At 36.4% G+C, this 17,000-nt stretch overlaps 1 protein-coding gene across 3 annotated transcripts; it reads right to left on the reverse strand.

Annotated features, from left to right (window-relative positions):
* Positions 1–706: 706 nt before the first annotated feature.
* LOC138932006 (polycomb group protein Psc) lies at positions 707–16,968 on the reverse strand. Of its 3 annotated transcripts, none has more exons than XM_070293454.1 (4): positions 16,962–16,968; positions 11,165–11,296; positions 9,038–9,585; positions 707–7,803 (listed from the first exon to the last, which is right to left on the reverse strand). In XM_070293454.1, exons 2-4 carry the CDS (start codon positions 11,280–11,282, stop codon positions 5,974–5,976), a joined length of 2,496 nt encoding a protein of 831 aa, XP_070149555.1. In that variant the 5' UTR covers positions 11,283–11,296; positions 16,962–16,968; the 3' UTR covers positions 707–5,973. The 3 variants fall into 3 exon arrangements, with proteins under 3 accessions (XP_070149555.1, XP_070149554.1, XP_070149553.1); XM_070293453.1 differs by lacking the exon at positions 16,962–16,968 and adding an exon at positions 16,493–16,586; XM_070293452.1 differs by lacking the exon at positions 16,962–16,968 and adding an exon at positions 11,836–12,072.
* Between the last annotated feature and the right edge of the window lie 32 nt (positions 16,969–17,000).

Consider the following 17,000-nt stretch of genomic DNA (forward strand, 5'->3'; position numbering starts at 1 on the left):
ATAAAAATCTCGTGTATTTTCTATTTTTCGACAGAATTTTATTATCGCGACGCGACGATCTCGTGAGATAACAAACGCGCGTTTTTCTTTTTTTTCGCGATTACTAAAAAACGCGATAGAAAAATAGCTTTGAGAAATCTGGGTCCCTCTATCAGTCTATCGCGAATGAAAGTGAAAAACTCGCTGTGACTCCCGTTCGCAAAGAGAATGGCAGTTTTGAAACTTTATTCTTCCTTTGACTTTTTTACAATTGTCAAAAGCGCTTTCACGTACAACTTACGCGACGATTAATTGACTTGATCTTGTTACTTGAAAAATCGAAGATTGTTCTTTCTCACTATTAACGGTAGTCTTCAATTTTTCTTTTTTTTCTTTTCTCCGACCTTATTTATTAACCGTTCTCTTCTCGTTTTTCTTTCCCGCCTTTTATCATGTTGTTCTGCTCGTTAAAGCGTCGCTCGTTTCGTATTTGTTCCGTTTACTCGTCGATGCTTTTTCTTTCAACAAGCCCAATTTTTTTTTATTCATGTGTATATGTATTTGCGCGTTGATATTTTTAGAGCAACGTCACTCGTAGTCTTGTATAGTTCCATCATATTTAATCTTTTATATTAAAAAATGTTTCTTTTTTTTTTTCAAGAGGAAATTTATTTGCATTATTAATTTGCTTATCGTAATTATTGTAATTATTATCATATATATATATATATATATAAATACATAAAAACATATTTATAACAATAAAAACTGGACATGGAAGAAAGAAAATTTTTGTTCTAAAATTCGTAAAAATAAATACCAAGTGTCTATTCGGATTTACGTTATTTGACATTTAAATCTTTCAGTCCTGCTTATAAATAAATTAATTATATAATATTAAAGTTGTTAATTGTATATGTTCGATTTTGGAGATCTCATTTTAATTTGCATTACGAAAAAGTTATTTGCTCAAAAGTATAAATATTATTAAATTTGTAATACTATCTGCATGTGTATATGTGTGTGACATTTAATAAATGTCTGTGTGGGTATAAATTTTCATTTCAAATTTTTAACTAGAGAATCAAGAAAAAAAAAATAATATATCAGTTTATGTATATGCGTAACGCTTTTTCTTTATCAATTTTTGTTCATTAATATATATAAACAAAAAAAAAATTATTTATCTCCGAATTCGATAAAACCAGACAAAAAAAGCGCACGCGTTGCATAAAGTTTTTAAATTTACACGTACACGTTTTGGCACAACGGTTAATATAAAATACAATGGTAAATATAAAAATGTCGACTTTATGATCTATAAATTCATTAAGATATGTCATATCAATGTGTTTGTTGCTATGAATCATCTATCGTCGTTATCCTTGTATAAAAGGGGCTTAAAAATTACAGCGTGAACGTGAAGGAAGCAACCGTTCAAGGAAATTTAAGACCACTTCGAACAATTTATTATCGAATACGCATTTTTATTTTCGATTAGCAAGTAATTATAGTCCGTCTCGCGTGTGCGATTTCGCTAACGTATGAATTTCAATGCACGAATTAGCAAAGCGATTACATCGACCTGTATCTTATATATCGCAAGCACGTGGTGGAAGGATAAGCAACGGTTTTAACGAATGCTCTCTTCCATCGTTTATCATTCGCTGCGCCTTAAAATGTAACGCGATCGTTTGCGTAGCAGACATTTTTTCGATATTCATTCAATCAATCTCCCAATCGTCAAATTATAATTTTACATTATGGGGCTAAATTTACGCTACTCGCCATCCGATGCTATATATTTTGCAATTGGTCGTTTTCTTTTGACGTTTACGAGAATTCTTATTCCAGAGAATATTATACGTAATTCATGACCCAGTGATTTCTTTCCGTAATTTATGACCATTTACTCAAGACGCTGACATTTATTTTTTATTAAAACGCTCGACATTCCGTTACATGAAATTTATTTTGAAGTTTTTAAAAAACTTGATAAAGGAGCTTCTCACAAATAGTTTCACTCGAATGGCGTGAAATAGATTTACTCGAATAAATTTCTCAGATTTTTTTTTATTCTTAACGCTTAGATTTGCTCTATATCCATTTCTAACTCAATATCCAAACAAGTATTAGAAGAGAAGTTCGCTTCTGTATACCATATAGAACGCGTATATTATATGAATTATGTTAATAGAAAAGATATACAAAACGCATATAACGCTCGAATTTTGAGAGAGGTTAAACAAGATTCGCTAAAAAAGTGATTTCATTTCTTTAAATGTGCATGAGGTGTGAAATTTTCAATTTTTCGATCCGACTTGTCAAGAGTCAATTTGAAAAACCTAAACCCTTGTCAGTCAAGAGACCGCTTCGTTTTTGGTCATCTCGTCGGCGCAGATTAAAGTTTGAGCGACGCTCGTGCGCTTATAGAGAAATCTCTTGCGACATTCCTTTTTCTTTTCTTGTAAATTTCACAAAAATGTGCTGTTACAAAAACATCTTGTCTCCCTCTACGTCTATATATATATATATACGCTACAGAGTCCCCTTCATCGGGAAATCACAAATCACGCAATTCGTATGTATATCCATACGATTATCTACCTACCTACCTACTTACCTTTAATAAACTCGACGATATGTTAACTCGCCGAGTGATAGATCAATTATACGGTTACGTTACGTTACACGGTCATTAAATTGCACTAATACATTGCACACGTTCTCTGGCGTTCTCTTTGGCATCTCTACAAATTATTACATATAGGTATATTTCGCTAATTGTAGGTTCTGAAGAGAGAGAAAGAAAGAGAGAGAGAGAGAGAGAGAGAGAGAGAGGAAAAGAGAGAAAGAGAAGGAGAGATATATCGCCCGACATATATAAATAGGCCCGTGCGAACATTCGAGAAAAACGCATTTTCTCGCTTCTCGCCTCGGATAGATCTCCTGAGAATAATATCGACGTAATATACACGAACAGGATGTAACCGTCCTTTTATTTACTTACACATCTTTGGAATCTTGTATAAACCCAAGATTAATCGAGATTGTTCGATTACACGTGTACCATATCCCCATACAGCATTGAAGCTTGCAACAACATTGCTGCAACATTGTAATATTGCATATTGCAGTTTAATGTTGCAGAAATATTGCAAAAACATTATTTTACAATATAACTTTAGCAATGTTACAGCAACATTCCGAAAATATTACAAAAAAAGTATTCAATAATCGTTAGTTCATTCGTTTACTACTATGCGGCGCATGTTGCGCTATCTATTCCGCATTTAACTTTTAATCATGATGATTATGTAAAGTTTACAAAGAGCGGCTAGTAAGATTAAAAAGATATAACTATTTTTGTTAATTTAAGTCGTATAATATGACCTTGATACAGCGGCTCAGACATTGGAATAAGAATTCTTTTAATAATTTCTATTCTTATATAAAATAAAAAATTTGTTAATAATTTTCTAATATGCAAAAGATACTTCAGATTTTAATAAATAAATTTTGAGATTATATAAAGACAAGAGAGATGTGAAACAACTCGTTGTATGCGTAAATTCACCATAATCTTTTTGCATCCGGATATCTGAATATTTCGGATACAAAGAAATTGTGAATTTACGCAATTGCAAATTGAGTTTTTTCTTATTTATCTTAGATATTCTCTATCACTAAAGGAAGTCGAATGTGTACTGAAAAATTTACATTTTATAATTTTGTTATTATTATAATACAGAAAAACTATATACACGCTAGATCCTGACTCTTATAGGTCTAATTTCTTATTATTTTTTTCATATGTTAAGGATATTATGTCGATAAATATACATAAAGCATTATTGCATATATATTATATTGCTATGTTGCTGCAATATTATATTGCAATATTTCTGTAGGCGGACATTTTACTGTTGCTGCAATATCATAACAACGTTGCAGCAACATTTCGCAATGTTTCTGCAATATTGCAATCTTGCAGAAAAATGTTGCTGCAATGTTATTGCAATCTTGCGGTGCTGTATGGACCATATTGTATAGCTATTTCTAAATATCTCGAATGTGTGTTTCGAACAAAAACAAACATTTCAAAAACATTCTACGCGCACACAATTAAATCAACAAACAGGCAACTAAAATAATTCAACAATTATAAATATATGTAATAATAGATAAAATCGCAAGGAACTTTCTCAATCAACTGAAGTGTAATCCTCTTCTATACGGTAAGATATTTGAATATAAGATATGTAAAGTATTTTAATTAAAATATGTATAACAAAAATTCGAGACATGCTCGGCTCCATTGATGACGATCGCTTCGGGGGAATTTTATCTATTTGATAAAATACATAAAATAATATAAATATTAAACTTACTATACTCACAAAACTCTTTTCGCGCACGAATCAGACTCCAGACTCTTTGCTTGCTTTTTGCAAATTTGAAGTACTCGCACGATCCTATCGCAAGGGAACATAACGGATAATTTTATACATATATATACACACACACATATATATATATATATATATAATTATCTGTCATTGTATATATGGTGACTAATTCGTCCCTGAATATCGTATACAGCGACGTTACGGATTTTCCTCGCGAAAGTTTTCGTTTGTCAGATCGATCCGTTGGTAACTATAGTAAGAGTATAGACTGCGACGCAGGTCAGATATACATTATTACAGTGTCGTACAGTTTTGATACATCTAGGTAACAATAATCCGACAAATAATTGGTGTGATTTCTTTTCTCCTCCCCTCAAAGAACAACGGCGTAATCAGATCGAAAGTACAGACGATTTTGCGTTTCCTATATATGGTATATACTTACAAAGGTTCTTTTATATTCACTCCTAATGTAGATACCAGAGTATAAGACGATTGTTTTAAGATAAAACTCTGTCTATAATATTTTCACCTCTTTGATTTTCGTCGAGATAACAATAGGATCTCGACAACAAGGAAAAATTTCAACTAGAATTAACGCGTTCGCGATACACAGAGCTATAAATATTTCCTATGAATCGTTTCTTCCAAGTTTTAATATTTATATATATTTAGGAACACACACGATTTAAAACCAGTGCGAGCAAATTGTTCCGCAATCATTTTTACCTATGAATTTTTCGAAAAATTACAAGACATTTCGATTTTTCGTCGATAAAAAATATGCTTGAACGGCTTGTCTCGATATTGGATAATTTTTAACATCCAAACGATCTCAAGATCCGAGTTTAAAATTTCACGAAAGCAAGAGATTCACTTGTAATTAATTAAGGAATGAGGTTTATCTTAATTGTCAAGGAATGAGGTGTTATTATCTATTCGCGTCCGCGAAGCTTAGCTCGCGAAAAGTTGGTCCATTTTCAATCACTTATAATTTAAAAACTATTTATACTTGAGCGTATGCGCTTCTTTTATATAGAAGAAATTTGTCTTTAAATTCCACAAAAATTATATACCTAAAGTTTATCGTGAATACCTTGTTTATCTGCGAACACCTGTTTTCAAGCTAAGACCTCGGCATTAGATAGAGGGGATTAGATAGTTTGTTAGACATGTATATTAAAAGGGTGCTTGCCCCGATAAAGATAATACTTACTAACATCAATATCCCGACTGTCGTGCAATTTCTTACGTATAAAAGATACCCGTAGTATCTTTCATCCCAACGAGCAAGTTCACGAATGGGAAGTCATATCGGTGTACCACTGCGATGGAATCGTCTTTCCGAATCAATCTGATTACGTGTCATGAGCGAGCGAGTCGTCAGAAAAAAAAAGAAAAAAAACGAGAATAAAACATAGTAGTAACATAAAGCCTTTGGATTTTGGTCTAGAACTTGCGTCCTTCATCTCCTGACATCGGAATTTAACGATGGAGATAGGAAGAAAGAAAAAAGAAATAGAGAGAAGACGAAAAGGAGGCGGAAGAGAGAAGAGATAGATTACGACGATTAAGGGACATAGATTTACAACGGCGGCTGTTGGGAGACCGCGTTGAAGTAACTGGCCCTCTGGTTACGATATTGGGAAGCCACGACCGCCTGGGGATTTGGGATATGCCGGACGCCGAGATTGGGTTTGATCTTCATGTTGAAGCCGGGGATGCGCTGATGCAGCTGCGGTATCCGCAGGGCGACCTTGCTGGGGGTGGCGTGAAGGTTCCCGGAAGCTAACGCGAGCGGCTCCGTCACCGGGTTTTTTTCGGTCAGACAACCACTCAAGCGGGATACCGCGACGTCCGAGAGAGTTCTCAGATTCAACTCTTGCTGTCCCCGGCCACGCTGCTGATCCAGCTCCTTGGATTTGCGGAAAAAGCTGGCGCCGCTGATGGCGGGTCGCCCAGGCGGTCTCGATGACGGCAACGACGACGATAACGACGGCATTGAGGAAGAGGGCGAGGAGGACGAGGAAGAGGACGAGGAGGAAGAGGGAGACGAGGATGATGAGAAGGTAGCCGGCTGTCCGCTACCGGGCAACGTAGCCGACAGATCGAGGACGTTATCGTTGACGGTGGTGCCGCCGCTACTGAGGTCCAATGGCGTCTCGTACTTGGACGTGGTGTTCGATACCATCAGCACGCCGCTGGTCGCGGCAAAACCGGACGGTTTGGCGACGCGCAGAGGCGCCAACGGCGGCGGTTCCTTCTTCTTCGGCGAGGATATGGAAACGGACATTGGGGCGGATGCCGGGGTGCTGACAACGGACGACGCCCGTTCCTCCTTCGTCTTGGACATGATGCTCTTGAGCGCGTCGCGCATCTGCTTCTCCGCCAGCAGACTCCGCACCCGGTTTGCCTTGCTCTCGCGCAATTGCTTCTCCAATTTTTCGCGATCCAGACTGTCCGTCTTGTCGGCGGCGCTCTGCGCACGTTGCTTCGCCGTCTTGTTGCTGCCGGCCTCGTTGATAGCGACCAAACCTAGTCGCCGAAGAATCTCTTCGTCCTTCTTCGGTTTTTCCGGCTCGCCATTATTCTCCGATATATTATTCGACGGTTCTGCTTCTTTCGTGCCGGTCATCCTGTCCGCCGCGACGTCCTCGTTCTGATTGCTGATATTCTGCGCGATACGAACGACCTCGTCGGGAATGCTGTCTATGATGTCCTCGATCGTTTCCTCCGTCTCTATAGCGGCGCACTCTTTGGGTCCGATTTCCTCCCGCGCCATTGAGCTCGCCTTCGATCGTTGCTGACCGATCGCTTTGATCTTCTCGCGTCTAACCGCCCGCATTTGCAGCAACTTCTCTTTCGTTTGATTACCTGCGCCGACACCCCCGGCTCCGCCACCTGTTGCCGTGCCAGAGGTGATCCTCGGGGGACACGGTGTCAGGCGGACCTTGAGCTTTAGCAAATCCTCGCGCGGCGTGGTGGTGATCTCCGCGATCACCCTCTTGTTTCGTCGCTTGCGCCGCTTCCGGTGCTCCAACCTCGTCAAATCCTTGCTCTTCGCGCTCTCCGCCGACTGATGATGATTGCTCGCTGCTAGTCCTCCGGTTGGGGGATCCGGGGCACGCATGACGGGCGTCACCTCGCAGCGTGGCTTCTTCGTTTTTGTCTCCTTATCGCGGGCATCGATACTCGTTTCGAGAACGCGGGGGGGTTCCGCGGCGCGAGGTTCCGCTTCCGGTTCGCGACTGAGCTTGGGACTAGGGGGAGGGGTCGGTGGACGTTGCATGTTCTCGATCGCCGCCGGACCGTCCTTCGTCGCATCGTCTTTGCACGACGGGGGAACCTTTAACGTCGAACTTTTAACCATCTCCTCTTTTCGTAACACCCGGTAGAATAGCCTCATCGGTGCTTCCTGCAACAGACGAGCCATCGCGCCGCCATTCATAAAGCCTCTTTGGCACCGCCGGCCAGTCAGGCTTGCTTTTAGCAAACAAAGGACTCGCATGGGGAGTTTCTAGACTTAAGATAATTAGATGAATGGCCTTCATTGTAAAAGCAGCTCTCTAAGGGAAAGTGAATGATTGTAAAGAGAAAAGAAATTAAAATCTTACATTCAAGAAGAATTATTGAAAAATTATAGGTAAAAATTTCTATTATTTAATATCAAATATTTTTATTATTATTATAGTTATTATTATTTATATTATTAGATATAGATTTCTCTATATCTATCTTCACGAGAGAAAGTTCTTCAGTCAAAAGTAATGAATATTGAAAATATTAAATAAATATAAATACAAGATTAGATTAAAGCGATAATATTTTAATAATATTTTTTTTAAATTGCTAATAAATAGTATTGAAAAACTGTAATTAGGAATATCTAAAAGTTCTTATTATTATACTTTTCTTTGATGCATCAAACTGTCCATCTATTTAAGAGTGAAAAAGACAATTTTATAAGAACTAAGTTATTGGAAAGAATTTTCCACAAAACCTTTGCTAAAATTAAAAGAATATAATAATTTTTTCTTTTTAAAGAATAAAAAATTCTTTCGCGGAAATATATTCTCAAATGGATCCCCTAGAGCCTTAGAGCATAAGGATTTATATTCGGTCGGCTTAAGGTCAGTTCTGGTTTTAAGTGATTTTTGACAGTATACATTCTATACATTTCTTTTTTCTTTAAGACTTATTTAAAATTATGAGGAAGATTATTGTCCTCTTTTAATAGAATGAAAGATATTGTTAAAAGATGTAAAAGTGCAATTTGTGGAAAGAATAAATAAATAAAAATAGAGACTTTTTTTAATTCTTAGAAAAATTTTTTCGTAACATTCAACACGATAAACAAATACATTCGAGGATTGCCAGACTAAAAATGCGGTTGAATGATCTTTGGAGAGTTGCAATGCAGAGAGAATGCCGCCTTTTTTCAACATTTACAAAAGCAAAGAAACTGGACGTGGGTCATGCGTTTATTTTTGAGGATCGATTTATCATACGCAGCTAATTTTTTTTTTTTTTTGTCAGGTAGCACGTAGGTATCAATATTTAAAAGTTAATATAGATTTAGTCTGCAATTAGAATCTATGAAACGGATCGATCTCGTCCACCGTATTATCAAACTGAATCGTTAAACTCACCCTCTCCCATCGAAATATACAAGCGAGATCCAGGAGCGTCCAAGACGGATCGAGCGGGCGCATGTTCTCGTCATCGGGATGCTGGTACATGATCTCTATCCTGTTATTGACGCCGTTGACGCTGGCGTTAGCCTCCTCCCATCCTCTCTTCAGCATCAGCAGCCTCACCAGATGACGCACCGTCACGGCGGCCGGGCACTTTAGATACCGCGTCGATATTCCCGACACTTCGTCATTCTTCGACGAATCGCGAGTATCCTCCTTCGTCTCGTCCTCCGCGTCCGTCAGCTCTCGCAGGCTCAGACTAACCAAGTCCTCGACGGTGAGATCGAGGGCGCCCACGGGCGACGCCAGGGCCGGGCATTGAGGATTCACCAGACGAAAGTGACGTCTGCGCTCGAGCTCCGATCGGAAGAGACCGGGCACCGCGAGATACACGAGCCGTTGGAGCCGCGTATCGGGTAGAAGCGGCGGGGAAGCCGCGACGTTGCATACGGGACAAGCGCGGGCGCCGCTACTCAAACGTCGAACGATGCAACCTCTGCAAACTGACGATACGCATCCGCGACGTGAAGGGGACGGAATTGTATTCCGAAATAGATAGGATCGCGAGTGATATTTTTTTTTTTATAATTTTTTTTATATAAATATTTTTTATAAATACTTCAAAACAAATATTTTACGCGATAATAAATTGTGAGATAAATCATCTATTCCAAAAAAACTAATATAAAAGGACATAATTCGTATAATTTTAAAAATTGTATACGAAAAGAATGTTTTATAAATAAATTTATCTTTTTATATATATACATATATAAAAATGTATATACCCATACAGCACCGCAAGATTGCAATAACATTGCAGCAACATTTTTCTGCAAGATTGCAATATTGCAGAAACATTGCGAAATATTGCTGCAACGTTGTTATGATATTGCAGCAACAGTAAAATGTCCGCCTACAGAAATATTGCAATATAATATTGCAGCAACATAGCAATATAATATATATGCAATAATGCTTTATGTATATTTATCGACATAATATCCTTAACAGATGAAAAAAATAATAAGAAATTAGGCCTATAAGAGTCAGGATCTAACGTGTATATAGTTTTTCTGTATTATAATAATAACGAAATTATAAAATGTAAATTTTTCAGTACACATTCGACTTCCTTCAGTGATAGAGAATATCTAAGAGAAATAAGAAAAAACTCAATTTGCAATTGCGTAAATTCACAATTTCTTTATATCCGAAATATTCAGATATCCGGATACAAAAAGATTGTGGTGAATTTACGCATACAACGAGTTTTTTCACATCTCTCTCGTCTTTATATAATCTCAAAATTTATTTATTAAAATCTGAAGTATCTTGCATATTAGAAAATTATTATCAAATTTTTGATTTTATATAAGAATGGAAACTATTAAAAGAATTCTTAGTCCAATGTCTGAGCCCCTATATTAGGGTCATATCATACGACTTAAATTAACAAAAATAGTTATTATATCTTTTTAATCTTACTAGCCGCTCTTTGTAAACTTTATATAATCATCATGATTAAAAATTAAATGGGGAATAGATAGCGCAATATGCGCCGCATAGTAGTAAACGAATGAACTAGCGATTATTGAATACTTTTTTGTAATATTTTCGGAATGTTGCTGTAACATTGCTAAAGTTATATTGTAAAATAATGTCTTTGCAATATTTCTGCAACGTTAAACTGCAATATGCAATATTACAATGTTGCTGCAATGTTCTTGCAAGCTTCAGTGCTTATGGGTATATATATATATATATATATATATATATATATATATATATATATGTATATATATGTATAGAGTGTCAGCTGTAAGCTACAAAATATGATCTTCCTCTGAAGAAAAGCGCATCCGATCTATGAAAAATAATGATCTTGAGAGAGAATAAAAAGAAAAGGGAGGGGGAGGTGGTGGATAGAGAAGGAGGAGACAAAGAGAAAAAAAATTCTTTCGGTATCTTAAAAGTATACAAATTATGTCGACGAACGAATATTTTGTCACATACTGTGCTTCTTATAACACTCTCTAATGATAAGAAATAATAGCCATGCTGCGTGTACGAAATACTAACAGGAGTGCAGGCATTCCACAAGAGTTGTAGCGTCTATGAGATATCCTCCGCACAGGGGACACACGATATGTTCATTCAAGTCTTTGACTAGTGGCTTCTCCTTTTTCTTTGCCTCCATATTGATAATCGGTGCTGAAACAGATGTGCCAATTGATTGTTATAATCATCCATCGCGAACGATACAGCTGTCACGCATATTAACATGTGCTCGATAATTACTCTTTAACCTTCAATTTCATTTAACAACGAAAATATCAATGTTGCTTGACGTAATATAATATTGACATGTAAATTTTTTTTATATGTAAACAAGCTTATCCACTCCCGACGAATAACAAAAACGAGTATACGTGGTATATATGATTATTTTGTATCTCTTAAACAAAATAAATAGAGCGTATAAAAATTTTGTCTCGTTATCTCAAAACAATTAACAATAAAATGACAAATTTTTTGGATATAATATTGGATTTAAATATTGCATTTTATTACATCTTTGCACGTTCTTATTCTAGTTTTGAAATAAAAATTATCTACAACTTCGCAAGTCAAGTTTTGCAAGAGATCTTTTTGTAACCAAATCATTACGTAACTTCTTCAATTTTTCAATAAAAATAAAGATAATAAAAAATAGTATAATTAAAATTTACAAAAAAAAAAAAACAACTTACAAAACTTGTTCAAGACAGAAACTTCAAAACCGGAAACAAACGTCGCGCAATGTATCGTTGGATGTTCCAACATCAGAGTTCATCTGTAAATACGGACGCGCCGCATCGATGCCGGTGACAATATACGATAAGACGCGTAATCAGTAGTATGCGAACTGCCGTTCGTGCATCCGCGCAAACGCGCGCACACGCGATCGCGGTACGACAATCCGTTGCAGCGACGCGCCGGCGCGACGTCGCTCGTTCGCCCACGAGACCGATGGACACGCAGGGCACGCACGATTTCCATGCGCATCGGTGCGCGATGCCGATGTGCGTACGTACGCGAACGAGGACCGAGTGTGTCTGCTGGTCCCCCGCGGGGAGATCCCGGGGGAAATTCGTGCCGGCGCGGGCCGAGACTTTAAGGTCTATCTCTTAAAGGGGATGGTTTCTCTCTTTCTCTCTCTCTCTCTCTCTCTCTCTGTCTCTCCGCAAGAGCCGGCGCGATACTTTTGTGCCGGTAACACGCGCCCGAACGACTCTGTACAGGTACAAGTATAAGCGCGTGTGTGTCGTGTTTTTCTTCTTCGTGCGATCTTCGTATCTTTCCCTCTCTCTCTTTTTCTTTCTCATGCGCCTACTCGACACCGGCAACGAGAATAGCCAAAGGCCGTAACGTACAAAGGAGGAACGTAAAAGCGATAAAACGAGAAGCAGTAATCACACAATCGACATTTTTTTCCTCGATGTAACGTGTCACGAGCGATCGATTGATTAATGGAATTAGTAAGATAATGATTAATAAATATAGATGTCGTTTTTAGTATACTTTAAAAAATTTTATGAAAAATGAAAGTATTATCATAAAAACTTATTATCAGAATATAATCGCATTCTTATGAAGGAATATAGAGATTGTAAAAAATGTAAAAATTTTATTTGTCGTCACTTGCATATCATCATTAAATAATTATGTATCATATGTCATAAATATTACACGATTAAACGGTATAATGATATATAATTTGTATCAATGCAATTATAAAAGAAGAAAAATTTTCCAAGTGCATATTATTGAATCAAATTATTCAGCTGTCAATTTTAAAGTATACCCATACAGCACCGCAAGATTGCAACAACATTGCAACAACATTTTTCTGCAAGATTGCAACATTGCAGAAACATTGCGAAATGTTGCTGCAACGTTGTTATGATATTACAGTAACAGTAAAATGTCCGCCTACAGAAATATTGCAGCAACATAGCAATATAATATATATGCAATAATGTTTTATGTATATTTTTTGACATAATATTCTTAACATGTAAAAAAAATAATAAGAAATTAGGAATATAAGAGTCAGCATCTAGTGTGTATATAGATTTTTTGTATTATAATAATAACGAAATTATAAAATGTAAATTTTTGGTTACACATTCGACTTCCTTCAGTGACAGAGAGTGTCTAAGAGAAATAAGAAAAAACTCAATTTGCAATTGTGTAAATTTGCAATCTCTTTGTATCCGAAATATTCAGATATCCGGATGCAAAAAGATTGTGATGGATTTACGCATACAATGAGTTTTTTCACATCTCTCTCGTCTTTATATAATCTCAAAATTTATTTATTAAAATCTGAAGTATCTTGCATATTAGAAAATTATTGTCAAATTTTTGATTTTATATAAGAATGGAAACTATTAAAAGAATCCCCCGTGTTGGGGTCATATCAGACAACTTAAACTAATAAAAATAATTATTATATCTTTAATCTTATTAGCCACTCTTTGTAAACTTTGTATAATCACCGTGACTAAAAATTAAATGCGGAATATGCGCAACATGCGCCGCATAGCGGTAAACAAATGAACTAGCAATTAACTTTTTGGGGAATATTTTCGTAATGTTGCTGTAACATTGCTGAAGTTATATTGTAAAATAATGTCTTTGCAATATTTCTGCAACATTAAACTGCAATATGCAATATTGCAATGTTGCAGCAATGTTGTTGCAAGCTTTAGTTGTTGTATGAGTATATTGTCCTATTCTCGGCTTATTTAAAAATGATATTAGAAATCGACTTTCGATCCTGATATACTCTAAATATTCTATGTTTTCTTTCTATTTCGCCGTTAAATCTGACACCTGACTTCCTGTGCTTATCCCTCTTATATGCAAGTCCGCAAAAAAAAATATGGTTCGGTATAGGTATTGTTCGTAACTGTATCGAATTTTTGGAAAAGCTTCCATATGGAATAACGAAATACTGTCCGAATCCAGTGTGGTGGCATAAAGGACGAGGGAGGTTAATGAACTTGCGCGAAAAGGAAAGTCGACCACCACCTGTGTCCCATGGTGTTGTAATGTTGCACAGACGTGTACGAATCCGTGCGAAAGCGATTCCGGCCTGTGAATGATCCGTCAAGGCCGAACGTGCGAGGAGAGGGGATATGGCGTTCTTCGTCCTCTCCCTCTCCCCACCCTTCCCGCCGCGCTATTCCCGTGAGAGAGAAAGAGAGGATATATACGGGGCGACCAACTCGCCAAGTTCAGAAAACGTTCCTCGCATGCCGTGACTCGTCGGAAATCGAGTCACGTGTCATCGCTCGCCTCGGATAAACAAACTCGCGAGGTCAGACGAATTCGGATCGATCCCGAGACTCGTGTCTTGTCTATCGCGAAAGGCCGAGGAACAAACGATTCCTTCGAATAATGCGCATTCCTCTTTCATCGAAGGTCGGTTAAACATGACAAGGACAGCTGACCGAGAAGTTTTCGGTTTACCAAATTCCGATTTGAATTAAAGAAAATAAGTTAAATTGACGCTGTAACATTATTATGAGAACAGTGTACAATATATACATTGTAATTTTTAGTATTATATAAATTAATTTTTCGCATAAATTTATTAATTAGGAGTATTTATTAATTATGATTAACAATGATTATTGATTAAGATTAATTTTTGCCACTTCATGAAAAACGTTTCTTAAATGCAAAGTAATATTCTACAATATGATGTAACTCCTGACAACCCATACAGCACTGAAGCTTGCAACAACATTGCTGCAACATTGTAATATTGTATATTGCAGTTTAATGTTGCAGAAATATTGCAAAGACATTATTTTACAATATAACTTTAGCAATTCTTTACAGCAACATTCCGAAAATATTACAAAAAAAGTATTCAATAATCGCTAGTTCATTCGTTTACCACTATGCGGCGCATGTTGCGCTATCTATTCCGCATTTAATTTTTAGTCATGATGATTATATAAAATTTACAAAGAGCGGCTAGTAAGATTAAAAAGATATAATAACTATTTTTGTTAATTTAAGTCGTATGATATCGATCAGACATTGGACTAAGAATTCTTTTAATAGTTTCCATTCTTATATAAAATCAAAAATTTGATAATAATTTTCTAATATGCAAGATACTTCAGATTTTAATAAATAAATTTTGAGATGTGAAAAAACTCGTATGCGCAAATTCAGCACAATCTTTTTGCATCCGGATATCTGAATATTTCGGATACAAAGAAATTGTGAATTTACGCAATTGCAAATTGAGTTCCTTTTTATTTCTCTTAGATATTCTCTGTCACTGAAGGAAGTCGAATGTGTATTGAAAAATTTACATTTTATAATTTCGTTATTATTATAATACAGAAAAACTATATATACACGCTAGATCCTAACTCTTATAGGCCTAATCTCTTATTATTTTTTTCATATGTTAAGGATATTATACACAATCGATAAATATACACAAAGCATTATTGCATATATATTATATTGCTATGTTGCTGCAATATTATATTGCAATATTTCTGTAGGCGGACATTTTACTGTTGCTGCAATATCATAACAACGTTGCAGCAACATTTCGCAATGTTTCTGCAATATTGCAATCTTGCAGAAAAATGTTGCTGCAATGTTATTGCAATCTTGCGGTGCTGTATGGGAATTATCTATTTATATTGAATGACTTTTAATATTGTCATAATTATGAATGAGAGATTCGATATTCCGAATTTATCCAATGAAAGCGTTTATTTTTGTAAGGGTATCGCGAATCTGACGACCACGTAAAATTTATAACGTATAATACTTAATAGATTAAGACTAGAAATATGCGCAGTAAAATGAAATATATAATATGGATTCCCTAATAATTTTGTAAAAGATAACAAAAATAAATTTAATTGTGAAAGATAAAAAGAATTTTTTTTTTTTTTTTTTAATAGATAAAAAGAGTCTATTGTCAAAAAGTCTTTTTTTAGATATTGTATGATATTGCAACGTATTAACATATTTTTTTAATGCGTAGTGCATCGATATATTCTTATTCGCAGCATTTAATAAGAAAAAAAGCGCGCGCGCAGAATACATGACAACACGTAACCACGTGACGCTTTGACGAGCTGCTTTAAAATTCAACTATTTTCTTGCGTCGAGTAACAAGCGAACATCGGACGAAACAAAGTACGATAAATATATCTCCGACATCAAATACCTTTAATCCGTCTACAGCATATTTTTACTTTCACGTGCATTTCACGGAATAAAAATAGTCTGTTTACGTTGTCAGGCGCCGGCAAGTACATTTTAAATGATACATATTTCTATATCGTTGAGAAAAGAACGAAATATTTCAGTTGAACATACCATTCTTCTCCGTTCGTATATCATTGCAACGCGATAGGTAAATTATCACTCGCGATAACTATGGAGGAGACGGTACCCGTACTATATCTTTCGTGTCGTGTATTTTCCTACTAAAAAAAAAATATATATATATAAAAAAAAAAGAAACACCGCGAGTCCAATCGACTGGCACACGCACTCGAAAGGCGCCTTATCGCTTCGTAAAGATCCAAAAGTGACGTCTGAGGCTCGAGGTCGCGAGTATGCCCTTTCTCAGGTGGAGACCATTGCCTTTTATATTCCAACTACCATAATCCCCCTACTACCGTTACGGAGCGGGGCTTTACGGAGCTCCACTATAGGAGTACACACCATAGCACTGCGCGTCACACATACCGAATTGGAGCCGCGCGGTATGTCACACCGATTCACATGCAGATTATTCTGTAGAGAAAGAGAGAGCGACATGAATACCAGCAGAGTAGCTTACCAGCGTGTCCGAGAGTACTCTGCGTTGATACCACTGCTT

Source organism: Polyergus mexicanus, unplaced genomic scaffold (assembly GCF_030449975.1).
Source record: "Polyergus mexicanus isolate NDT 795.1 unplaced genomic scaffold, iyPolMexi1.0 SCAF_3, whole genome shotgun sequence".
NCBI classification, from domain to species: domain Eukaryota; kingdom Metazoa; phylum Arthropoda; class Insecta; order Hymenoptera; family Formicidae; genus Polyergus; species Polyergus mexicanus.

What these genes read in the sequence shown, in the direction of transcription:
- LOC138932006 (XM_070293452.1), bottom strand. Translation starts at nt 11,908, where the DNA reads ATGTTGGAACATCCAACGATACATTGCGCGACGTTTGTTTCCGGTTTT. An exon ending in TTCTGTCTTGAACAAGTTTT is followed by an intron (nt 11,297 to 11,835) that starts GTAAGTTGTTTT and finishes CATCTGTTTCAG; the next exon opens with CACCGATTATCAATATGGAG. An exon ending in TGTGGAATGCCTGCACTCCT is followed by an intron (nt 9,586 to 11,164) that starts GTTAGTATTTCG and finishes GCGTATCGTCAG; the next exon opens with TTTGCAGAGGTTGCATCGTT.